Source organism: Leucoraja erinacea, chromosome 5 (assembly GCF_028641065.1).
Source record: "Leucoraja erinacea ecotype New England chromosome 5, Leri_hhj_1, whole genome shotgun sequence".
Taxonomy (NCBI): Eukaryota; Metazoa; Chordata; class Chondrichthyes; order Rajiformes; family Rajidae; genus Leucoraja; species Leucoraja erinaceus.
This window is the reverse complement of record NC_073381.1, coordinates 10190978-10217804: the sequence shown is the minus strand read 5'-3', so window position 1 is coordinate 10217804 and position 26827 is coordinate 10190978. Positions and strand designations below refer to the sequence as shown.

At 44.2% G+C, this 26827-nt stretch overlaps 1 protein-coding gene across 2 annotated transcripts in view; it reads right to left on the bottom strand.

The window, feature by feature from the left end:
• Positions 1–446: 446 nt before the first annotated feature.
• The window catches only part of lmbrd1 (LMBR1 domain containing 1), a 163004-nt gene continuing 136623 nt past the window's right edge, over positions 447–26827 (bottom strand). For both annotated transcript variants that reach the window (XM_055635037.1, XM_055635038.1), the window contains exons 14-16: positions 26160–26244; positions 6584–6675; positions 447–898 (exon numbers count right to left, since the gene is read on the bottom strand). In XM_055635037.1, coding sequence (XP_055491012.1) covers positions 776–898; positions 6584–6675; positions 26160–26244 — 300 coding nt within the window. In that variant the 3' untranslated portion in view covers positions 447–775. The remainder of the gene's footprint in view (positions 899–6583; positions 6676–26159; positions 26245–26827) is intronic.

Below are 26827 nucleotides of genomic sequence, written 5' to 3'. Positions count from 1 at the left end.
ATTTTAATCCAGAGAGCAGAGGTGCAAATCATCTTTGTGACCACAGTTCAACTTCTTGTCTTCACTTTAATGGCACTTGTTGCTGCAATGAAAATGGGATGAATGAACCAGAGCCATACTGACATGCTTCATTTCTGAAGTGGAGTGCGACTTCCATGCAGCAATGATTCTCACCACAGTCCAGACACTCACGGCTTGAGCCACTGCACATGGGATATTAAGTGCATGAAAACCAAAATCAAAAATGAATCTCTTGTATGTTTCAATAATAGTTTTATTATAAAAGTAACTTCTATGTCACACCTTTTTTTAAATTGCTCAATTGGACCTGACAGTCAGTGATTACTTAAGTTAAATTCACAATGAAAACTGTTAACCAAAGCATACATTACAGTATTTGGTTTTGTATGTATCCACAAAATTAAAATGAGTCTGCAACCCAATGGTAAGAGGCAAAAAACATTTAATAGATGTAATTCCAGAGATTACATGCAGTGATCATCAAATTATTTTGGTAAATTAGCAGCTATTTAAAACGTTAGCAGCCCCTTCCAATGCATTTGAAAAAGGTTGCCTGCTTAAGATTTGAATGTAATACTTAACATTGCATGGATTTTTTTTAAATATACACCCCCACACATCAATTACCTGCACCCCTTCTTCAAAGTTTTCACTCAAAAGAGAAACAAATGCAACACATTTCCCCACACTGTTTGAAACACTGCAAAATAGAGATTTTTTTTCACACAAGAGCCAGAAGGTAAGCGTTGTGGAATTAAGCATGATGTCTCTCCATTAAATCGTCATCACTGAAGTCTGAGTCATCATCATCTATCTCCCCTTCAATGACTGATCGCTTTCCTTTGCAGCAAGAGATAATTAGTCCAATTAAGAAGACCTGCAGACAGAAAACAGTCCTATTAATGCCAACCATTAATTGTGAATTTTAAAAAGTGACATTTAAACCAAGAGTCAGAGTAACATTGCTCTATATGCTACAGAGATTGAATAAATGGAATTGAATAAATTGTATTAGCCAAGTATGTATACATACAAGGGATTTGCCTTGGTGCTTTACTTCTAAATGATAAACACATGATATACAATTAAAAATAAAACATTATAATTTAAACATATGAAAGTAAAATACCAGAGCAAAGAGAGGCACCAGACTTTTGGCTGTTGAGTAGAGCTACTGCCTGTAGAAAAAAAGAAGCTATTTTTATGTCTGGCTGTGGCGGCTTTGATAGTCCGGAGTCGTCTCCCAGAGGGAAGTACTTCAAAGAGTTTGGGGCCAGGGTGAGAGGGGTCCGAGATTATCTTGCCCGGTCGCTTCCTGGCCCTTGCAGTTCGTCAATGGGGAGGGGAAGGTTGCAGCCAACAACCTTCTCGGCATTTCGAACGATGTGCTGCAGCCTCCGGATGTCACGCTTGGTGGCTGAGCCGAACCAGATCATGATGGAGATGGTGAGGAAAGACTATGATGGTAGTGTAAAACTGGACCATCATTGTCTGTGGCAGGTTGTGTCTTCTCAGCTGCCGCAGGAAGTACATCCTCTATTGGGCCTTTTTGACTGTGGATTCGATGGTGGCCTCCCATTTAAGGTCCTTGGAGATGATGGTTCCAAGGTACTTAAATGACTCCACAGATGTGACTGTGGTGTTGTTGATGGTGTGTGAGGGGAGGGGAGGGGGAGCTCTCCCAAAGTCTACAATCAATTCCACTGTCTTAAGAGCATTGAGCTCCAGATTGTTATATGGCACCAGGAAGCCAGCTGCGTCACTTCCTGTCTGTAGGCAGATTCCTCCCCATCCTGGACCAGTCCAATCAGGATTGTGTCGTCCGCAAACTTGAGAAGCTTGACAGCGGAGTCTGTGGTGGTGCAGTTGTTGGTGTAGAGAGAGAGTAAAGGAGGGGAGAGTACGCAGCCTTGCGATGCTCCTAGGCTGAGAGTCAGAGATCTACTTTCCAAACCTCACATGCTGCTTCCTGTCAGGAAGTTGATGATCCCCTGACAGAGGGGTTCAGGCAGTAAGCTGGAAGAGTAGCTCTGGCACAATGGTGTTGAATGCAGAGCTAAAATCCACAAACAGAATCCTTGCATAGGTCCCCTGGTGGTCTAGGTGCTGGAGGATGAAGTGCAGGCCTAGGTTGACTGCGTCATCCACTGATCTGCTTAGTGTACAGGGATAGCAATGTTACCATCAAGCGCTCCAAGGCAAGGTAAGCATTGTCAGAGTACAGCTCTATGCTCCAAATCATACTTCCCACAAAATAGGGGTGGCACAGTGGCCCATCGGTAGAGTTGCTGCCTTACAGTGCCAGAGAACCGGGTTTGATCCTGACTGCACATGCTGTCTGTATGGAATTTGTACATTCTCCGCGTAACCTCGTGGGTTTTCGCCAGGTGCTCTGGTTTTCTCCCACATTCCAAAGACATACAGGTTTGTAGATTTATTTGGCTTCGGTAAAAAATTGTAAATTATCACTAGTGTGTAGGATAGTGCTAGTATACAGGGATCACTGGTCAACACGGATGTGGTGGGCCAAAGAGCTTGTTTCCGCGCTGCATCCCCGAACTAAATGAATTAAAAAAAACCTCTGGGGAAAAAAAAAATCTGAAAAAATGATTCAAGGACTAGTCAGAGATGGGTTTTAAGAAGGGGAGAGAGAAAGTGGAAAGATTTAGTCAGATAATTCCGGAGAACATCTGGAACAGAATGGGAAGTTTCCGTGAGTTATTTAATTCTGTAATTTAGATTACTTCTGTATTTAAAATTAAATTTATAATTACAATTCTCAACATCTTTCAGAATTTTAGTCAATAGTAAACTAGCTATCTGCAAGAGGCAGATAAAGTTGATTTAGCAGTCAATTATGACTGGTTACTTGAGTAGGTGGTAATTAGTCAGATGCCATTTAAAACTTGGCTAACTTGAGTGTGGCTTAAAGTGCATAAAAATATATAGGTTCATTCTCTTGCATTATATTCCATTTGAGTAGGGTGTGAAAGCCAGTAATCTGGTGCAGCCTCAGAAACTTGGTGCCCTTATTGTGGTAATTCATGTCAGCTTTAAACAGTATTTTTTCTATCCAACTTTTAACAGTTGGCATGTTTTTATCAAAGTATATAAAAAGACAAATATAGCTATAATATGGTCCTGGCCAACTGTCGTCTTCACAATCCTGTCCACTTGATTCACCACTTTCACAAGAAGGCAAAATTAAAGGATATAAAAGTGGAGTGGCTTAAAACGGTAAAGATGATTTGTAATCCACCGTTTAAAAATTTTAAATGACATTTTATTCCTTTGAATATCAAAAGTATTTTTGTTTATCTATCCACATTATTAACATAAATAGTTCTGCACATGTCATTTTGGGAGTCTTGCCAAATGCTTGATGATGAGATTCAACATTGATTGTGGACTTCTATCTCAACACTGCTCTTGGTCTACAGCTAATGCAAAAATTGTTGGTGCTGGGGACAGCAATCGTCAATAAAACAGTAAATGACCCTTGTCGTCTGACACAAATCAATTGGAATCTTTTGTTCTTTATGAATGCCTACAATATGGTGATTTAATTTAATTTAAATCCCTTATCACTTCTGTCAAGAAATCTCAAGGTGCCAAAATAAATTATTGGAGAGCTAGATATTTGGTTTCTGGTGCCGTTCGCACATCATTGTTTCTGGAGTTACATTGGATTCATGGAATATCTGCAGAAGAACATCTACACTTTAAGGAAAACACAAATGAAAGTGAGATTGAAGGTTGTCTACATGGCATTTGTGATGTAGGGTTGTAGGCTAAACCAGAAGGTTAAGGTGCATGGGATTTAAGGTGACTTAAGGGCCTGTCCCATTTGGGCGACTGCGAGCGTCAGTGACTGACGCCCGTAAAACCGTCAAGTTGCACGACATACATGCTGACGTATGGTGTCATATGGGTGACGCCCGGTTAGGGTTGAGGTTGTAAAATATTCTTCCTTAAATGCATGGATTTTAAACATTAATATGTTAAAATTAATACAATAAAATCAATTGTGCAAATGAAAAGATGTCTGAGTCGTTCAGTTTTATTTATAGATGTATTGGTCTGCTTCCAGATCTGATCACCAGTGATGGATTCAGTGAACTCCCCCCTCCCCACCCCCATCCCTCCTTTTACACTCCCCCCTACCCTTCTCCCCTCCCCTCTCCCACCCTTCCCCTCTTCTTCCCTTCTCCCCGCTCCACTCTTCTCCCCCTTTTCCACTACCCCCCCTCCACTCAGATCTATGCATTGCAGGAAGAATATTTTACAGCCCATCTGTGGTCCCTAACCCCAAACCTAACCCTAAGCCTAACCGGGCGTTACACACAGGACAGCATACGTCAGTGTGTGACAGGGCACTCGACATGATGAGACACCCAAACGTCGCCCCAGGATTTTGAACATTCAAAAATCCTGGGCGACAGGAAAGCACCGCGCATTACCGCATGTCACTGCATGCGACACCACGCGTCACGTGCGCATCACGACGCGCCAACCTATTTTTAGGCTGTTGCGTAAATGACGCGCAAATGGTGTCCAAGTGGGACAGGCCCTTTAGTCACAACAACATGCCCTTTAGTCATATGGATTCAGAACTAGCTTACTCATAGGGTTGTTGTGGAAGGGTATTCTGGCTGGAGAGTCTGTGACCTGTGGAGCTCTGCAGGGGTCTGTGGTGGGACCTCTGCTGCTTGTGATATATATAATGCACGGGTAAATTATACCGACTTTGACATAATGTGCAGAGGGAGATAGGTTGGTGAGTAGATAGAGAGTTTGCATTCGATTGGTCAGAGCATTGAGATACCCAACCTGTCCAAGTAGGAAGTTTAAGTTCTATAAGGCTTTTAGTTAGAACACATTCAGAATATTACATGCAGTTCTGGTCAACCCATTACAGGAAAGCTGTGGACATTTTGGAAAGGATGCAGAAGATGTTTTTCCAGAATGCTGCCTAGATGAGGGGGCTTTAGCTATAAGGAGTGGTTGGACAAGCTTGGATTGTTTTCTCTGGAATGCCAGAGGTTGAGGAAGGGGAGACAGTCAGAACCATTTTCCAGGGTGGAAATGTCAAAAACTAGAGCCGTAAAGGGAGAGGTTTTAAAGGGAGATGTGCAGTACAAGTAAAAATGGTGGACAGATAGTGAGAGTCAGATGGACATGTATGCGGGTAATGGAGGAATAGTGATACCTGGTAACTTTATCATGTAAGCCTTTGATAAGGTCCCACACAAGAGATTAGTGAGCAAAATTAGAGCGCATGGTATTGGGGGTAGGGTATTGACAAGGATGGAAAATTGGTTGGCAGACAGGAAACAAAGAGTAGGAATTAACGGGTCCCTTTCAGAATGGCAGGGAGTGGCTATTGGGGTGCTGCAAGGCTCGGTCTGGGACTGCAGCTATTTACAATATACATTAATGATTTAGGTGTAGGAATTAAAAGTAACATTAACAAATTTGCAGATGACACAAAGCTGGGCGGCAGTGGGAATTGTGAAGAAGATGCTATGAGGATGCAGAGTGACTTGGACAGGTTGGGTAAGTAGGCAGATGCATGGCAGGTGCAGTATAATGTAGATAAATGTGAGGTTATCCACTTTGGAGGCAAGAACGGGAAGGCAGATTATTATCTGAATGGTGTCAGGTTAGGAAAAGGGGAAGTACAACAAGACCTTATGTCCTAATACATCAGTCACTGAAAGTAAGCACACAGGTACAACAGGCAGTGAAGAAAGCTAATGGCATGTTGGCCTTCATAACGAGAGGAGTTGAGTTACGGAGCAGAGGTCCTTCTGCAGTTGTACAAGACCCTGGTGAGACCACACCTAGCGTATTGTGTGCAGTTTTGGTCTTCTAATTTGAGGAAGGACATTCTTTATATTGAGGGAGTGAAGCGTAGGTTCACAAGATTAATTCCCGGGATGGCGGGACTGTCATATGATGGAGCGACTCAGCTTTCATTCACTGGAGTTTAGAAGGATGAGAGGTTTCTTATTGAAATATATAAAATTATTAAGGGATTGGACAGGCTAGATGCAGGAAACATGTGCCCGATGTTGGGGGAATCCAGAATCAGGAGGCACAGTTTAAGAATAAGCGGTAGGCCATTTTAGAATTGATATGAGGAAAAGCTTTTTCACACAGTTATGAATTTGTGGAATTCTCTGCCTCAGAAGACAGTGGAGGCCAATTCACTGCATGCATTCAAAAGAGTTAGATAGAGCTCTCAGTGCTAGAGGAATCAAGGGGCATGGAGAGAAGGCAGGAACAGGGTACTGATTGTGGATGATCAGCCATGATCACATTGAATGGCGGTGCTGGCTCGAAGGGCCGATTGGCCTACTCCTGCACCTATCGTCTATGTATTGTTCTGTTCTATGTCTGTAAAAAAAAATCACCCATACCATAAAGCTATGAAGCCTGACATTCCTGCTTTTTTCATTTATCCACCATATTTTCTGCTGGCCTCAGATTCACTGTAAGTTTTGGAAAGATCAATTCAAATGTAAGAACTAACAAGCAGGCAAATTCTAACAATACTTACTGCAATAAATGCCCAGTTTCCAAAGTAGTAAACGACATTGAAGAACCAGAACTTGTGAAGGAAGAGGTATGTCCGTGTCACTGTGCACTGATCTAAAGTTCAAAATAAAAATAATAATCAATGGCTGGAAACCAAAATGGTCAATGACTCTTGTGAAACAAATCACGAAAATAACGATTTCTTAATTTCTCCCCAGCTCCAACGTTCTTCCCGAATTCTGAATTTGCTAATCCATTCTGAATTTGCTCCTTTGGGTTTAGTGTGCAAGTGTTCACTCAAGCCCAAATAGCAGGTTGTTTGGCTGCGCAATACCTTCACAGTCAATCACAATAATATGTTATTAGTCAAGTATGTTTTGCAACATATGAGGAAATTCATTTGTCAAGTCAGTCATACAAATAAAAAGCAACAGAACACACAAAATACATTTTAACATAAACATCCACCACAATGACTCCTCCAGTCTGAAGAAGGGTTTCGGCCCGAAACGTTGCCTATTTCCTTCGCTCCATAGATGCTGCTGCACCCGCTGAGTTTCTCCAGCTTTTTTGTGTAACCTTCGATTCTCCAGCATCTGCAGTTCCCTCGTAAACCCTCCATATTCCTCACTGTGATAGAAGGCGAAAAAAGTTTCATCTCTTCCCTTCTACGCTGTCCCGCGGTCGGGGACCTCGAGCCCTCTGCTGACGGGACGATCTTGACTCCCTCCGCATCGGGGCGATCAGCTCCTGCATGGGGGGGGGGGGGGGGGGCGGGGGGATGTCAGCTCCCCAGCGCCGGCGATCGGACCCCGGGTTGCGGCTGGTTGAGCCTCTGCGTCGTTGGAGCTTCCCGAGACTGCGAGTTCTTGATAGTAAGTCCGCAGGACGTGGTTGGAGCGATCCCATGCAAGGGATCAGCTCCAATGTTAAGTCCACGCCCAGCGGTAGGGCTCAAAGTCAGTCCGAGGAGGCCTCCAGCTCCATCGATGGTAGGCCGCAGAGCGACGGAGATGCGACCCGAAAATTAATCGCTTCTCCGGCAAGGTAAGTATCTGAAAAAAAGTTTCCCTCGACCCCCTCCCCCTCCCCCCACATAAAACAAACCGGTGAACATTTACACAAACTTTTAATACACTAAAAATAAAAAAAGACGAAAAACAGTTCTCTGTTGGCGGGGCTGCCAATCGTGCGGCTCAAACACAACTACAGGTGCACAACCTTTTATCCGGTGTTCCGGAAACCGAAAAACTCCGAAAACCGGCCATTTTTTCCAGGATGTCGTCTGCACACCAAAGCTCGCGTTTGGCGCCAAACTTGATCCGAAACGACCCACAGTCAACCCAGGTCTGTACTACTGTAGCGGCTGCCTCCTCCCCGGAGACCGGGGAGACACTTAAACATCTGTAAATCATTGCTTAAATGTTAGTCAGTTAGTTTGGAGGGCTTTTATGTGAAGGGGGGGGGGGGGGGGGGGGGGGGGGGTGAAGGGGTAAACTTTAATTCTTAGTCCCCTACCTGGTCGGAGAGGCGGGGAGCGGTCAATGCCTTACCGGGTCGACGTGCAGTAAGCTCCGCAGCGCTGTGGCCGCCAACTCCCAGCTGGGGCTGCGGGCGTCCGGCCGCGGGCGGCGCCAGTTGTAGCTCCGACCCCGGCAACTCTACCCCTGGCTGCGAGGCGCTCCAAATCCAGCGCCGCCCGCGGCCTGGACGCCCGCAGCCCCAGCTCCGCAAATGTTGGGAGTCGGCGGCGTCGCAGCGCTGGGATACCAGCGGGAAGCGGGCAATGCCTTACCGGGTCGCTGTGCGGTAAGCTCCAGGGCGCTGAGGCCGCCTTCTCCCAACGTTCGCGGAGCTGGGGCTGCGGGCGTCCGGCCGCGGGCCGCGCTGGATTTGGAGCGCCTCGCAGCCAGGGGTCGAGTTGCCGGGGTCGGAGCTACAACCGGCGCCGCCCGCGGCCGGACGGAGCCCCCAGCTCCGCAATGTTGGGAGTCGCCGACCAGGTAGGGGACTAAGAATTAAAGTTTCCCCCTTCACCCACCCACCCACCCCACCACCACCACCACATAAAATCCCTCCAAACTAACTGACTAACATTTATGCAATGATTTACAATGATTCCCCGGTCTCCGGGGAGGAGGCAGCCGCTCCAGACTTTTCAAGCCGCCCGCGCTACCTACCTAATCTACGCTAAAGATCTTCCATTCGGAAATCCGAAAATGTCCGAAATCCGACAAGTGTCTGGTCCCAAGGCTTTCGGATAAAAGGTTGTGTACCTGTACTTCTAAATACTATTTAAATAAATTACTTCTAAATAATATTCGGAATAGATTTCCCTCAGAAATGATGTAACTGTAGCCTTAAATTTAATGTCTGTTAATTCACATAGTTTTCAACATAAAACCTCAGATCATTGCAGAAACCAATATGGGAGCCAGCATGAGAGTCTTGTATCAATGCGTTTTATTTCCAAAGCAATTAAAAAAAATTATTTTGCACTGAGAATTTCATCAATTTAATTTGTGTTTAAAGGAAAAATTTGCATGGCTTATTTTCCTATCATATATTAATCACCGCTATTTCAAAAACAACCCATTAAATAATGTTTTATTATTACCAAGCTAAACAAACACAGCAACTCTGCATTAGAAATGTTAGCTTGTTGGGATTTGGTGTTGCAAATTCAGAATAAATAATAATAACGTTTAGCCTTATTTCAATTTGCTTACTTAATTTAGAATATTTACATAATGTGCAATAACATAAAATATAATGTAATTTTTAATAAATAATACATTTTTTGGCAAGACTCTTATACTCCAACTAATTTGAATGCTGAAAGGGAAATGTTGCCAGAAGTAATCTGAAGACAGCATTCTGCACATCCTCAGAAATCCAAACTTGAATCAAGTGCAGAAATCGCTAAAATTAACTTGCGCGAATTAACAGTAAAAATACAATAATGTTAACAAATCCCTCATTCCAGATGCTTTCAATTTTACATCCATTTTACTTGGCACATCGTCAAAAAATTGCAGAAGATTAGTCAAGCATGATTTCCCTTTCATAAATCCATTTTGACTTGGACTAATCCTTTTATTGCTATCCAAATGCCCCATTATTACCTCTTTAATAATTGACTCCAGCATCTTTCCCACCACCGAATTCAGGCTAAATGGTCTGTAATTCCCCATTATCTCTCTCGCTCCTTTCTTGAAAAGTGGCATAACATTAGCTATCCTCCAATCCACAGGAACTGACCCTGAATCTATTGAACATTGGAAAATGATCACCAATGCGTCGACTATTTCTAGAGCCACCTCCCTGAGGACCCTGGGATGCAGACCATCAGGCCCAGGGGACTTATCATCCTTCAGTCCCTTTGGCTACCCAATACTATTTCTCGCCTAATGAAAATTTATTTTAGTTCCTCTACCCCCTTAGATCCTCTGTCCTCCAGTACATCTGGGAGATTGTTTGGGTCTTCCTTAGTGAAGACAGATCCGAAGTACCTATTCAACTCTTCTGCCATTTCCTTGTTGCCCATAATAATTTCACCCGTGTCTGCCTTCAAGGGGCCCACATTTAACTTTGCTACTCTTTTTCCCTTAACATATCTAAAGAAGCTTTTACTGTCCTTCTTTATATTCCTGGCCAGCTTCCCTTCGTACTTCATCTTTTCTGCCCGTTTTGCCCGTTTTGTTTCCTTCTGTTGTCCTATGAAAGTTTCCCAATCCTCTGGCTTCCGACTACTCTTTGCTGTGTTATGCATCTTTTCTTTGAGACACAAAATGCTGGAGTAACTCAGCGGGATAGGCAGCATTTCTAGAGAGAAGGAATAGGTAATGTTTCCGGTTGAGACCCTTCTTCCGAAACGTCACCCATTCTCTATATATATATATATATATTCTCCAGTTTTCTATTTCCTACTCAATTGGTTCACACAACTTTTTATAATGGATATGAAGCTAATGAAATAAATGTCGGTGGAAGAGGGTGGGGTGGGGGAAGAGATTCTTACTACCTACTACTTACTACAGAGGGTGGTGCAAGCCGGCAACCCTCCCAGCAGCGGGTTAGTTTTTCTACTTTTTTTTGTTTTTTAGTGTGTCTTAATGTGCGTTTTTAATGTCTCTCTGTGTGTCTTGTCTGGGGGGGTGGTGTGGGGGGGTAAGGGGGAAAACCGTTTCGGTCGCCTCATCCTATGGCCGAACATCGAGGATCGATGCGGCCTTTCCCGGAGACATGCCTGGGGCTTCAGCAGCGAGGACGCTTTCGGCGCGGAGCGGGCGAGCCCTCGCTGGGGGTCGCCCGAGGGGAGCGTTCCATTTGCTGGCCCGCGGCAGCCTGAAGCCGGTCTGCGGAGCTCCAGTTGGTGCTGCGTCTGGAGCCTGGGATCCCTCGTTGGGGACCCAGGAGGAGAAGAGCTCCGACCGCCGGCCCGCAGCCAACTTCTACCGTGGGCGCGTCGGGGGATTTACCTTCCTGAGCAGGGTCCTTCGTCGGGGATCCCTGGAGAGGCGCTCCGACTGCCGGCCATGCAGTCTGCGGTGCTTCTTGCAGTGGCGCGGCGGGGACTTTAAATCTTCGATCGCTGGTCTGCGGCCTACATCAACCTGAAACCGCGGTCTCCGGTGGGGAGGCAACGATTCAGGACTTACCTTGTCTGAACATCTGGACGCCCGCAGCGGCGACTGCGGAGGGTTGTGGTCCCGACCACGGGGGAAAATGGAGGAGGACTGGCCAAATTCTGTACCTTCCACCACAGTGATGAATGCTGTGGTGGATGTTTGTGTTAAATTTTTATTGTGTATTGTGTGTTTTTTTTAATTGTACCGCTGCTGGCAAATTCATTCTTGCCAGGCTTTGTCCTGCCCTTTCCACTCTTCCAGCTTTCTTCTCCCCACCGCCCAACAAACAGTCAGAAGGGCCTTGACATACAGGTTTGTAGGTTGATTGGCTTTGGTAAAAAAAATGTAAATAGTCCCATGTGTGTAGGGTATTATTAGTGTATCGCTGGTCAATGCGGATTCAGTGGGCAGAGGGGCCCGTTTCTGTGCTGTATCTCTAAAGTCTAACAAATGGTTGGTGCGTGGAAATTACTGCCAGGGGAAGTAGAGGAATTAAATCTAATAGTGATGCTTAAAAGGCATTTTGACATTCACACAAATAGGCAAGGAATCAAAGGATATAGACCACATGCAGGTAAATGTGATTAGTTAGACTAGCATCATGGTCAGCACAGACATGGTGGGCCGAAGGATCTGTTTGTATGCTGTTCACTCTGGCACACACTATTTGATGCCCACTTTGAGAGCTGTCTTCAATTCTTTCTCAAATGATATTTAGAACCATCAACTATACAAGTCCTCTCCACTCTTTCACCCCCTGCTAAAAATCAGTTTTAGAATATTAACAGTTAATTGTTATTGCAAAGGAATAAAAGCTCATACTTTGGGGAACAAAGACAAATAGATTGCATTCCACACCATCTGCCGTTCTTCTGTGATTCACTTGAAATACATACCGCAGCAGCTAAATGCCATCTACAGATGGTTCACTATAGTGGTCTCAGTAATCAAATCATTACAATAAAGAGCTGACCTACCTAACCTTCATATGGCAGAACTTGGTGTTCAACAATGGTAAAAGGACACTCACTTTATAGCAATGGAATATATAGTTCAGTTAAAGTCATAATTAAAATAACCCAACAAGAAAATTAGCTCTTTTTGTGAGAAGTCACGGGTATTAGCATAACATTTTAAAACATAAAAACACAAGATGATGTGTTTAAAAAAATAATAGTTTAAGTTTATTAAATGAGGAAGGAAATGAGCCACAGCCAAACATTGGAAGACTTAGGGAGCTGTCCCACTGCGGCAACCTAATCTGTGAGTTTAGAAGAGTTTGCCCTCGACTCAAACTCGCAGCATGGTGGACACGTGGTCTTAGGAGATCCTATGAGGTCACTGGAACTCTCCTTCATTCTCGAGGGAAGTTCCTGCATACTCGCATGTTGAAAATGTTTCTGTGAGTAAAAATTGGTCGGCATGGTTCTATTTAACTCGTAGTGCAGTGGAGTGGGGTCGCTATGTAGTTACAGGCAGTCGAGGGCAGCCGTAGGCAATCTCCTTCGCCGACCGGGCATTTTAATTGGCTCATTGGAGTTTTCAGGACCAAGGAAAACCGAACGGTAGGTTAAACGCCCGCTAAACTCTATTAAAAGTGTCTCCACTCCTTCTCCACCCCCCCTTCTCTCCCCTCCCCATCCGCGCTCTCTAAAGGCTTAGCATACACTGTGCAGCTGTCTTTTACCTTCCTCTTCATCGTGGATATGATTTCAGACAGCGTTCCCCCGCCCCTTCCCTTCATCTAACACATTGGCTACTAACATAGTTACATAACACATGCTGCCAAAATAATTACACAATAAAGAATGCCACATTACAAATTTCCCCATCCCTCCCAATAGCTGCTACTTCATTCACAGGCAAGTGAAAAAGCACTAAGATTGATAGACTGAAAGTTACAGTACATTGTACACTAAATTCTCCAGTGCTGATAAACTGGTGCCTGCAAATTAAGCATACAAATGTGGGTAGAAGATTTATCATAAAACTGAATGTAAATTATTCTATTCCACATGTTATTTTAATGTATAATTATACATACTTTAGTACTGATATATGTCTAATAATTTATTAATTTGAATACCGCAGATGTTTTACTAGTATTTGAGCCTTTCCACGAAGAATACTAATACTTTGACTATATGACACATAAATGTACAGAATTGATTTGTAACATAGTTTTTTTAGGTATTCTAAAAATAAATACTAGTAAACAGGGATAATTTATCCAATCGTATAGGATATACTTGTATTTGGAAAAAGTTTAGTTTACAAGGAAAAACTCTGCATGGCATTGGCTGGGGCTGGGGAAGATCATGTCTTATCAAATTGACAGTTATTTTGAAGTAGTGATGAAGATGACTGATAAGGCGGATAGAGTAGCGGATGCGTCTATATGGACTTTCGTGTGGCGGCACCTGGTGGCTAGCCACGGGCATAGCGAACCCTCGGCTCAGGAGGGAGGGGTTGAGCAACTCGGAGCGGGAGGCATAGGGTCATGGGATCAGGCCCTGGGTGTTTAAGGTCAGGTAACGCCTGTGCACGTGTTGGAGTAGGGAGCAGCATTTCTTAAGGGGTTGGACAGGCTAGATGCAGGAAGATTGTTCCCGATGTTGGGGAAGTCCAGAACAAGGGGTCACAGCTTAAGGATAAGGGGGAAATCTTTTAGGACTGAGATGAGGAAAACCTTTTTCACATAGAGAGTGGTGAATCTCTGGAATTCTCTGCCGCAGAAGGTAGTTGAGGCCAGTTCATTGGCTACATTTAAGAGGGAGTTAGATGTGGCCCTTGTGGCTAAAGGGATCAGGGGGTATGGAGAGAAGGCAGGTACGGGATACCGAGTTGGATGATCAGCCATGATCATATTGAATGGCGGTGCAGGCTCGAAGGGCCGAATGGCCTACTCCTGCACCTATTTTCTATGTTTCCATGTTTCTAGTAGTAATAAAATACATTTCGTTCTCACAACTTTGTGTTCGACTAATTCTTGGAGGACTGCTGTGAGTCCCCACTACACTGGTGACCCCGACGACTAGGATTGTAACCCTGGAAACATTTCTGAGAAAAATGCACCTCGCTCAACCCACTGCTGCTAAACTCAACGCAGTCGCCCTGAAGCTACCTACCTTTTAGACCTCACAGCCAGGGGTATGGTTCCGTCAGGTTGAGTCACAGTTCCACGGCATAACGGTCGCCGAGACCCATGGTTAGCGCTCTCGACCAGGAAATGGCCAGTCAGGTTGTGCCGTACCTGGATAATCCCTCGGCGGTGGGGAAGTACGCAGGCCTCAAGGAGCTGCTGCTCCGGATCTTTGGGCCAAGCCGCATGGAGCGAGTGGCGCAGGGTCTCAACATGGGCGGGCTTGGCAACCGGAGTGTCGCTGCAGTGCCTTTGACCGGGAGTTGCTCGCCTTGCATCTCGCGGTGCTGTATTTCCGGTACTTCTTGGAGGGCCGGCACCGTGACCTTCACGGACCATAATCCCCTCACATTCGCGTTCGCCAAGGTCTCGGACCCTTGGTCCACCCGCCAGCAGCGCCAGCTTACAGCCATATCAGAATACACTACCAACGTACGGCACATCGCAAGTAAATGCACCTGGTGGCGGACTCCTTGTCCCGCCCGGCGATCGCAGCCAAGCTCAGCCCAGCCGTCGGGATAGACTACTCCGATTTGGCGGCGGCACAGCTGATGGATGAGAAAATGCCAGTTTTCTACTCTGCAATCTCCGGATTGGTGCTGGAGGATGTGCCGTTGGGTCCCTTGGGTGCTTCCATTTTATGCAACGTGTCCACGGGACTGCCGCGGCCAGTTGTCCTGGCTGCCTGGCATGTTTGAAGTGATCCACAGTCTGGCCCACCCGTAGATCCGGGCCACGGTTGCCATGGTGGCGGCAAGATTCTTCTGGCACGGTTTGCGGAAGCAGGTCAATCGCTGGGCAAGGGTGTGCATCCCGTACCAGTCCAGGCACTGATACAGGATTTTTCGGTGCCACACCGGCGGTTCGACCACGTGCACATGTGGACATCGTGGGGCCGCTGCCGCCATCTCGGGGTGTATCGCATCTACTGACGATGGTAGATCGTTTTACGTGGTGGCCGGAGGCCATCCTGCTCATGGACACTTCCTCCCAGTCATGCGTTCGGGCCCTTGTGGCAAAGTGGATTGCCCGCTTCGAGGTTCCCTTGGATATCACTTCGGACAGGGGCGCCCAGTTCACATCCGAGCTGTGGTCCGTAATGGCCCGCCTGCTGGGGACGCAACTCCACCATTCGACAGCATACCATCCCCAGTCGAATGGGTTGGTGGAGCGGTTCCACCGCCGTCTCAAGGTCGCCCTGAAAGCTCGCTTTACTGGCCCGGTGCGGATGGATGAGCTGCCCCTAAGGAGGATTTGCCATCATCCTCGGCGGAGTTGGTGTATGGCGCTCTGCTCACCGTCCCGGGAGAGTTCGTCCCGGCTGCTGATGGGTCCTAGGAACCGCCGTCCTCCGTGCTGGCTGCGCTTGCGGGAGAAGGTCGGCGCCCTGTCTCCCATCCCGACTTCTCGGCACGGCCCTTTTCCATGTGTCGCCGACGCTGGCGCACTGCCCTTTTGTCTTTCTGCCCCGCAACACCCACCGGTCGCTGTTGTAACGGCCCTGTGAAGGTCCCTTTCGGGTGCTGAGGCGCGGGACAGTGACATTTGTACTGGACATGGGGTCCAGCAAGAGACTGTGTCCGTGGCGCACCTTAAGCCGGCCCATTTGGACCTGAGCGAGCCGGTTCGAGTGGCCCAGCCTCCTCGTCGCGGGCGCCCGCCATCGCGGGTTCCTGTGTGTTCTTCCAGGCGGGTCAAGGACACTGTTCGGGTGGACGTGTATACGCGGTCATGCTGCCTCGCTTGGCGTCCGGTCCGTTTTGGTGCCGCCGGTTCTGGGGGGCGTGGGGGAGGGTCAGGTTGAGCAGCTTAACCTGGCAAACTCCTTCCGCATCCATCGTGGTCTTATTCCACATCATGAGCTTGGGGCTAGTGTGTGGTCTATGCCGTGTAAATATCTGCATGGCAAGATGTTCACGCTTGCTCCGCTTGGAAGTCGACCTGCTTCCCAATGACAAGCATCGATGCGTAGACATCATCTCTAGGCCGCACCATGTTAATTCTGAGCGTTATACTATCAATGTACTCCATGCTCGTGTCACTTCCGGCTTGGTAGTCCACTTTGTGCACTTCCTTCTTTCTGCACTTTGGCAACGTGGTTGCGACTGCCACATGTCCCTACACGTCTGTCCATAGGCTGGACATTGCTGCTTGTCCATTGCATGCTCCTTGCCTCAATACATGCACGCTTTCGCTTCTTGATTGTCCTTGCCTTGGCTTTTCTTAGGCTTAGCCCACTTGCTTTGCTTGTGTGGGTATTGCACAGCCGTGCCTCTCTGCTGCCTGATTTTGTGGACTACGGCAGCAGACCTGCTACTTCTGGTGAAAGCTTGGAGATGTGACTCAGCAGTCTCAGCACTCTTGCAGATGTCGATACTTCCGTTGAGAGTGAGCTTTCTTTCCTGCAGCAAACATCTCCTCATCTGCGAGTCGCTAATGCCCAACACAATCTAGTCACGGAGCAAGCTGTTCATCATGCACTGGCAGAAATTGCAGGTCTTCGCTAGTGAGGCTAGCAAGTAACGATTCAAAGTTCTCACCTGCTTCTTGCTCTGTCTTGTTGAAGAGGTATCGCTCATACATCTCATTCTTCTCGCCAATGGCGTAGCTCTCGAACGAGCGAATGATCTCAGCCAGTTCTTGGTTTTCCTCATCATTGGCGAACACAAAACTGTTGTAAATCTCCAGTCCTGATAGGCCAATTGTATGGAGAAACAATGCCGTCTGGTATGCTGGCGTTTGCCTGTCTAGCTGTGTGACCACGCTGTAGTTGCCCACATCCGACGCCATGTTTTCCAACCCTCAATTACTCCGCGGTTAATGGGGTCGCTGGTCGTATACCGTTCACGGGAGGTGGACCAGCAGCATGCTGTGGAGTGCTACCAGTGGCCGTCTGCGCAGGTCCCGAAGAGCACAGTGGCCTCCGTCATTCTTAAATGGAAGAACTTTGGAACCACCAGGACTCTTCATAGAGCTGGCTGCCCAACCAAACTGAGCAATCGGGAGAGAAGGGCCTTGGTCAGGGAGGTGACAGAGCTCCAGAGTTCCTCTGTGGAGATGGGAGAACCTTCCAGAAGGACAACAAACCCACCAATCAGGCCTTTATGGTAGAGTGGCCAGACAGAAGCCACTCCTCAGTAAAAGGCACATGACAGCCTGCTTGGTGTTTGCTAAAAACCATGAGAAACAAGATTCTCTGGTCTGATGAAACCAATATTGAACTCTTTGGACTGAATGCCAAGCGTCACGTCTGGAGGAAACCAGGCACACCTGGCCAATACGATACCTACGGTGAAGCATGGTAGTGGCAGCATCATGCCGTGGGGATGTTTTTTGGCGACAGGAACTGGGAAACTAGTCAGGATCGAAGGAATACTTGATGAGCGTTCTGGACCTCAGACCAAAGTGGTTCACCTTCCAACAGGTCAATGACCCTAAGCACACAGCCAAGACAACGCAGGAGTGGCTTCGTGACAAGTCTGTGAATGTTCTTGAGTTCACCCTGCCAGATCGCAGACTTGAAACCAATCGAAGATGTCTGGAGGGACCTGAAAATAGCTGTGTGTGGTGGCACCCGGTGGTTAGGCCTCGGCAGTCGGGGGCAGGGTCACATGACTGGGCAATGGTGGGAAAGAAGTGTCACGGGGTATAACGATGTGCCCTAGTATATAACGAACCCCGGGCAACCTTCCCTCTCTCTTGCTCTTCCTCTCTCTTCGCCCGAGTGTCCTGCCACCTCAGCAGGAGCTCAGCTCGAGCCAACGAGGCGACAGCCTTGCAGCAGCAACAATGACTTTTGTGTTAAAGGACTAAACGTGCATGTATATCTAACCTATTATTCCTGAATAAAGAAACCGTTATTCACGACGGTGTCTCTACATGTGTATCGACGCTTCCTATCCAACCTGACAGAGTTTGCTAGGAGCTGCAGAGAAGATTGGGAGAAATTACCCAAATACAGGTGTGCCAAGCTTGTAGCGTCGTACCAAAGAAGACTCGAGTCTGTAATCGCTGCCAAAGGTGCCTCAACAACATACTGAGTAAATTCACTGTAGTTAGGTCAACTGAGAGTCATTTAATCTGGACAAGTTAATCGCAATCTAGAAGGTTAAGGGGGGACCTGATCTTTAAAATGAACAGGGATAGACAGAGTGAGTGGAAAGCTTTTCCTGTGAGTTATGGAAGATCAACAAAATGACTTCAGAATTAAGGGACATTTAGGGGTAATATGAGGGGGAACTGGAGAGTGGTGGCGGTGTGGAATGAGCTCCCAGTGGAAGTGGTGGAGGCAGGTTCATTGGTATCATTTAAAAATAAATTGGATGGGCATATGGATGAGAAGGGAATGGAGGGTTATGGTACGAGTGCAGGCAGGTGGGGACTAAGGGGAAAAAATTTGTTCTGCATGGACTTAGGGCCGAAGAATGTACATATGGTTATAAGTGTGAGGTGAATGATCAGGGGGGGGGGGGGGGGGGAAAAATAAACTTAGGACAGCAAAAAAATGATCAGTTTGAAAATAATATACAGCAAAATTAAAGCTGTAATATATTAAAGAAATGAAAGTGTTTCTTATTTATATTTTATACTTTAAATATTTCGGCTCCATTAAGATTGGCCCGCTTGAAAAACTGACAAAACAGTGTCTTCATGCATACATAAACCTGCTTAATAAGTATTTTGCAATGAATCAGTCTATTTTAGGAAAATAAGGAATTAAAATTACATTTGTAAATACTGCCATTACTGCAATGCGGGCAAAAAAAAGGATTTTATCCTATCCCACTCAAATACTTGTGTTAACAGAATTAAATTAACACTTCACACAATAAACTGCTTGGTACTAAGCATCAAATGAAACCTTAGATCCATGACAGATTGTGATTTACTTCAGAAAGCAAGGATAAAATTGTCCAATGAAGAAGCTATCCAAAGCTTTAAGCTCTGGTGTTGAACTAACGAAAATAAATATTTTTAAATCAAAGAGTACCGACTACTTTGAAAAACAAAACCAAAAAAAAACAAAGTAAATAAGACTAATTTTAAAATCTGGAAGCTTATATTTTCTACTCCAGCTACTATTTCATCCCTCCACTGCTGGTACCCTATGATTGCAGTGGGCATGATCTTCCTAAAAAATTGGTAGCAATCCCCAAAGGCTTCTTCGACAAACATTACCGAACAGCTGACCTCCAGCACCCAAAAGGATAAAAATAGCATACTCGGGGCCAATATCTTCAAATTCCACAAATAACACACAAAACTAACTTTGAAATCTATCATACTTACTTTATAACCATTGGGGCTGAATACTGTCTCTCCCCGATCAACACAAACAAAGACTGAACAGACTATAGCTACATACTCATTGGGGTTCAGAAGAATACATGATGATCTTACACAAAATCCTAATGGACATTTACAGGGCGGATGCTGAATGTTTCCTTCACTTAGTGGGGGTACTGGAACTAGAGGACATTAGTTCACCATAAGGAGTTGCCCATTTCAGACAGATGAGGAGCAATTGCTTCTCGAGTCAAAATTGTACAGTGCAGGAAGTCCAAGAATGCTGGCTGATCCATTGAGTTATTCTAGCACTTGTCTATTTTTTTTTATAGCAAACCGTCATCTGCAGTTCTTTGTTTCTACTCTTCCTTCCTTTATCCTTGATGGTCCGACCTTTTCCATGGTTCTTGTTTTTAATGTACATTTAAAGGCCTTGGGATTTTCTTTAATCTGACTCACAAAGGCATTTCAAGGCCCCTTTTGGCCCTTCTAACCATCCACTTGAGTTATTTCCTACTTGGTTTATGACCAATGTGGAATTCATTGCCACAGAAGGCCGTGGAGACCATCAATGGGATATTTTTGATGAGGCGATTGATAGATTCTTGATTAGTACGGGTGTCAGGGGTTTTGGGGAGAAGGCAGGAGAATGGGGTCGGACTGAATAATTGAAAAATTACAAATGGTTGAGTTTTTAACAATAGGTGTTTGAAATTTACAAAACTCATTTCAGTTTGGGCTCTTCACAGCAGCTAGTCGGAGTCAGAGAAAATTCAGACCAAATTTCACATCTGTATTAAAATGAAGATCCCATTGATGTAATGCTATTCAATATTCAATTCTCACTCAAAACTATCCACCCACACAATCTTTTACTGCTAATTGTAAAATAAATTGCTTGTTCATGTGTATTGAATGCCATTCTGTGATCTCAATCTAATTTTCACAAGCACTAATAACATGATGCACTTCAGTGGGATGAATCAAAAGGTAGATATCAGTTAAGGGTCAAGAGACTGCAAATGGGTGGTGTACAAGGGGAATGAAATACAAACATTCAGCAGGCAAGCACAGAAAGTAATTAAAAGGACAAGTGGCACCTTGGTCTTTATTTAAAAACTCCCATGCCCGGAAATAGAGAAGTATTGCAACAATTGCACAGGGTGTCGGTGAGGTTGTACCTGGAGTACCTACCACGTCCAGTTTTGGTCCCGTTTAAGAAACCAGTCCAGGCGACATTCACTGGGCTAATTCCTAAGATGACAGGGGCATCTTAAAACAAAAGCTAAAAGCTAAAAACAATAGATGCTACTTTTACTTCTGTAGCTTGCAGCATTGTGTGCAGTTTTATTTTAAACTCAACCATTAACATCTGATTCCTTCTTGCTGCTCCAAGCACCTCCAAGGCCTTTCACATCTCAATTAAATTAATACAGACCCTCTTGTTTCCTGGCTGCTCTCTTACATTACTACAGATCTTCCTCTTCTCCTTCACAACTTTTGAATTACTGACCTTGAACTCAGAGAGCACCACCCCACAACACAACCCATTAATTCCTATTTCTGGTCTTCTAGCCTGCATGTTTCTGATGCCTATTCACACTTCCAGTACAATATATTTATTGGACTTGGACAGCTTTAACCTGTTAGTCATTATCTCTGGCTTGAAAGACTTGGAATCCTTCTTGACTAACCTCAAAACCTGTGAAATTTCCCAATACTATATGAGGAGAACACCACTTGAGTTTTCAAATATTTCTCAGCATTCGTAACATTTTCTGAAATAAATATTTGACAGACTATAGGGATGATGGAAATTGATCCACATAAATGTATTGAAACCACAGTGTGAACAGATATTGGAACTCAGCTTGTGGGTATTTCAGACTCACCAGTGCAAACTGTTCAAAAAGTGAAAACAGTAGCATTTGGTATAGATATAAAAATAACCATGAAACAACCAGATTGTCATTCACACCCGTCTGGTTATCTGTCGTCTGGCCTATATATACAGTTGACTCTTAACTGCTTCTTTGTTTCTGGCATTTCCACATACAGCAAACAAATAAATGAAACTAAAACATTAACAAAAGTTTGTAACCGTAAAAGACCTCGCAGGCCAAAATGGGTCCTTTTACAATAAAAAAATAGCTAGTTTAAGACATTTAAAAGTGTTTTCACAATTATAAAAGGAATTAATGGTGTAGAAATAATTCCAATAGTGATTAAATTGTTTTTACTAATAAATCTTGAAGGAGTTTGGGAGAGGTTACCTTATCCAGAAAGTGGTTGGACTGTGGAACTTACAACCATATCAAACTTGTGGAGTCAAAATGCACAGATGATAAAGATGAATTTAGATGGGGGACAGACAAAGACTGGGTGGTTGAGACTTAAGTGGAACATAAAACTAGCATTGGAAACTACAGAAAATTAAAATTGAAAATGTTGGAAAAACTCAGTAGATCATGTTTGAGATCTTTCATCAGAACGGAGAAAGATAAACAAATTAGGGAGCAGAGAAGGTGGTGAGGGCAATTGTAAAACAAAAGGAATTATTTTCATAGGGCAATGTAACTGTTAAGAAACATTTCTGCTCATTTGCCTGTGTAACATGCTCCTCATGGTGTAGAGTCTGTGCAATGTGGTAGTCTGGTCCACTGCATGGCCAGAATATACAAATGGAGGAGAAAGGATAAAAGGAGAGTAGCAGGCAAAAATGATTTTTTAATACAAGCAAAGAGAAAGTACAAGTTATGTAAATTTTGTGAATTTGATACCAGCAAAACTACAGTATAAATCATGGTTTAGTGGTTTGACCAGAAACATTGACCATTCCATCTTCCCCACTGATGTTGCTGGAGCCGCCGAGTTCCTCCAGCAGATTGTTTGTTACTCCAGATTGCAGCATTTGCAGTCTCTTGTGAAACTAAATGCAGCTTGGGAAATCACTTTGCAGAACACCGACACTCAGTTTGCAGAAGTGACCCCGAGCATCTGATTACCAGCCATTTGAAGTCACAATCCCACTCTGTTCTGCTTGCCTGTGACCTCTTGAACTAGTACATGAGGTCCAATGCAAACTCCCGGAACCCCACCTCATCACAGTGCAGCCCGCGGGACTCGATATACAAATTCTCCAAATATATATAACTTGCTCTCTGTTTCTGCTTGAATTAGAATTGTTCAATTCTTGCCTGCCAACCCCCCCCTTTTATCATTTTCTTTCCTTTGGACAGCATGGCCTGCTTGGCATAGTGTGTAGAGTTTGGTTCGCTTAGCAAAAGGAAGGATGTCATTAAGCTTGAAAGGGTGTAGAAGGGATTCTCAAGGATGTTATTGGGTCAGTACACAAGTTATAAGGAGAGACTGGATAGGTTGGAACTTTATTTCCTGATGCAAAGGAGACTAAGGGTCAATGTTATAAAGGTATATAAAATCATGAGGAGTAGAGATAAACTGAATGGTCATAATCTTTTCCCCTGAGTAGGTGAGTCTAAAATGTGAGGGCTTAGTTTTAAGAAGAGGATAGATTTAAAAGAGATCTGTAGGTTACTCAGATTTTTACAGTGGGTATATGAAACAAGCTACCACAGGCTGTAGGGGCAAGTACAACTACATGGGCCAAATACAGGCAAATGGGACCAGCTCAGATTGTGAATTTGGTTGGCGTGAATGAATTGGGCCAAAAGGCCTGTACAATTTTGAGTTGTGGAACTAAGGAATCTTAAATTTTTCAATAAAAAAATATTTTACTCGAGTGATTGATATGGTGAACCTCAGAAATGAATCTCGGCTGTGGCTTTAGTTGGGGCAGGGTTGCTATAAGGAGAGTCGAGAAACATCTCCAACTGTTTTACTGTTAATCAGTTGTGAGAACCAAATATCATATTTAATCTATGGGCAAAAGCAAGTCATGTGGGCTCTCCCATGTGCGAATGAACGATGGAATAAAATGCCCAGCTTGTTGAATTCAATCTAGACTTCCTGTCAATGGACACCTGGTTGTATATGTTGCAGCTGCATCCAATGGTGATTTAAGGGTGTTGCCTTGTCAGCTGAATATTCTGCTTCCTGACATTCTTCCTATGTGTTTTCGAACAAGTGGAAGTCCCAGAGGAGCAATATGGAAAAGTCTGTAACCAAGTCATGGTTTCATGATTTCAAATTACACTACCCTTCCTTCATCATCAGAAGTTCGAAGACTTGAAATACCTTATATAACACTACTGCAGGAGCACGATCATAGATTGCAGAATTTTATCGACTACCGAGGCTGAGTAATAATTGGAGCTCTGCCAGTAACCTCCATGTTCTAGTAACAGTTAACTTGGCCAACAATAAGATGTGCGGTCCTTTATTTGCCATGATATTCTTTTTGTTAGATTTCCTTCACTTTAATTAAGATTGACAAATCTCAAACAACAATCTATACATATCTAAAATGGGACAAACAGATCGGATGATGGATGTAAGAGAGATCCGGTAAACAATTTTGCCAAACATGCATCTAATTATCTCATCAATGTTGAGATAATTTTTTTGAAATCACTTACTACTAATTAAAACACCACTGCATTTTACAAAGCAATACTTTCTGAGACCAAGGAAATCTTGTAAATAATTTCCGTAAAATTCAGCCACTATCCCTATAGAAAGATCACATTAGATAGAAAACAGACTGTTTTAGATTCATAAACATGTAGCGTACATGAAAATACTAGAAGAATATATCACAGTTAAACACTCACACTAAGCATGAGGGAATTTACGAAGCAAATAAAATTTATGAAAAAAATGCACACTAGCATTAAAAACTGACCATCTTTAACAAGGCTTAAGTGCTACTGCCTGAAAAATAGACTGCTTTGGAGTTTGATATTTGAACATTTCAAACTGATTTGGAAAATAATTCTTATAAGGTGATATCAGAACACTTTCTTCAGTTTCAAAGAGCAAGCAATCCAATTTAAAAATAGGAAATAACTAGAAAAGAAAATTGAGAAACCTTTGTTCATAATTGCAAGAAAAAACAATTTGTAAAACAGAAGTAATTTTGACACTGCAATGAACTGTGTAAAAGAGGTAAGAGAGCTGGACAAAGTGCTTGATGTGAAAATGTAATGATGACAGCCTGAGATTGGTCAACCTGTGTTGAATGAATTAATGAATGTGTCCCAAGTGAATACATAGAACAGTACAGCATAGGAACAGGCCCTTTGTCCTGCAATGTATGTGCCAAACATATGGCCTATTTAAGCTAAATACCTTTTCCTGCGTGATCCATATCCCACCATTCCTTGCATAACCATGTATTCCTATATAAGTATTCCTATATAAGCCTATTAAACGCCACAATCATATCTGCTTTCACAACCACCCATCAGCATGCTCCAGGCACCCACCACTCTCTGTGCAAAAATAATTGCCCTGCATATCTCCTGTGAACTCTCCCCTTCTGAAGTTAAAGCAAAGTCCTCTCGTCTTTGACATTTCCACCCTGGAAAATATGATTTGACGGCCTACCATACCCATGCCTTTCATAATTTTATTTACTTTTTCACGCAGAGAATTGTAAGTCTGTGGAAATCTCTGCCTCAGAGGATGGTGGAGGCAGGTTCTCTGGATACTTTCAAGAGAGAGCTAGATAGGGCTCTTAAAGATAGCAGAGTCAGGAGATATGGGGAGAAGGCAGGAACGGGGTACTGTTTGGGGATGATCAGCCATGATCATATTGAATTGCGGTGCTGGCTCGAAGGGCTGAATGGCCGATTCCTGCACCTATTGTCTATAATCCAAACATTGTTCTGGTAAGCCTCATTTGCACCCTCTCCAAAGCGTCCACATTCTTCCTATAATTGGACGACCAGCACTTCACACAATGCTTCAACGTGGCATAACCCCAAAGTTTTATAAAGTTGGAACATGACTTCCTGACTCTTATACTCAATTCCCTGACTAATGAAAGCAAGATGCCATACACCACTCTATCTCTATGTGTTGGCACTTTCAGGGAGCTATGGGCTTGGACCCTATGTTCCTTCTTTACATCAATGCTATTAAGGATCTTGGCATTATCTTAAGTTTTTACATTGCATTTTGCCATTAATGCAAGTCAATTCATTTATTTGCAAAAATTGCCAAATGGGTGCAGATTGGAGCACTGTTCCAGGGACCCAAGTTTAATCCTGACCATCATTCCTATCTATGTAGAATTTGCTCCTTTGCCCTGTGATTATGATGATTTCCTTGCATCAAACCCCCAAAATGTAGATTGGCAGATTAACTGGCCACTATACATTTGCTAGTGTGTAGATGAGTAGTAGCAACTGCGGAGGTATGCTTTATTGCCACATGTGACTAGGCACAGTGAAATACTTTGCTTGCATACACAATGTATACAAATACAAATATATGGAGAATATACAGAGAATATGCTAAGGGCGGGATTAGTGTAAAATTACTGTATGATGATCAGAATGAATTCAGTGAGCTGCAGGGCCCATTTCTGAAATGCATCTCTAAATGTATCAGCTTACCTTCAGGTGCCTTTGCATCACACATCTTTGTTACCCAGGTTGTATTTGAATCTTCTTGCCTCGAGTTAGATAAATTCTGGTTCATCTGAATACACAAATAAAAACATAACCTTTATTGGCTACGTGTTTACAAAGCTTAAGATGGTATTCACAAACTCCTTTCCCACCCAATTATTAGGACAATACTCCAAGGTACTAATTTGCAGTAAAACTTATATCGTAGAAAGGGGCAGGAATCTAATTCACTATATCCCTTGGTGTAATACCTCAGACCACCAAGCTAATTTCTTCACCCGAACAGGTGATTCAACCTAGACATTTGGTGAAAACTTAGATTTATTAATGTTTTCCACCATCACATCACCTTAAAAGGTAGAACTATTTACCTTATTAATCAGTAGCCCCGGCATAAGGGTGAAAAAGGAACAAAGCACAATTTACTCATTTCAATCAACTAACAGTGCAGAACACAACTGTCCAGTTATCCACAACTGTCCACTTTGGGAGCGCCATCATCAGATGGTTGCAACAGCTCCAGAACATGGCTCAATCCACTTTCTTAAAACAATTAGGGATGGGCATAAGTGTGTTGCAGCCAATGATACAAGCAAAGAAACGCATTCCAATCTATTGTAATACACGCAGGCACTTAGTTGGAGTCTTCCTCT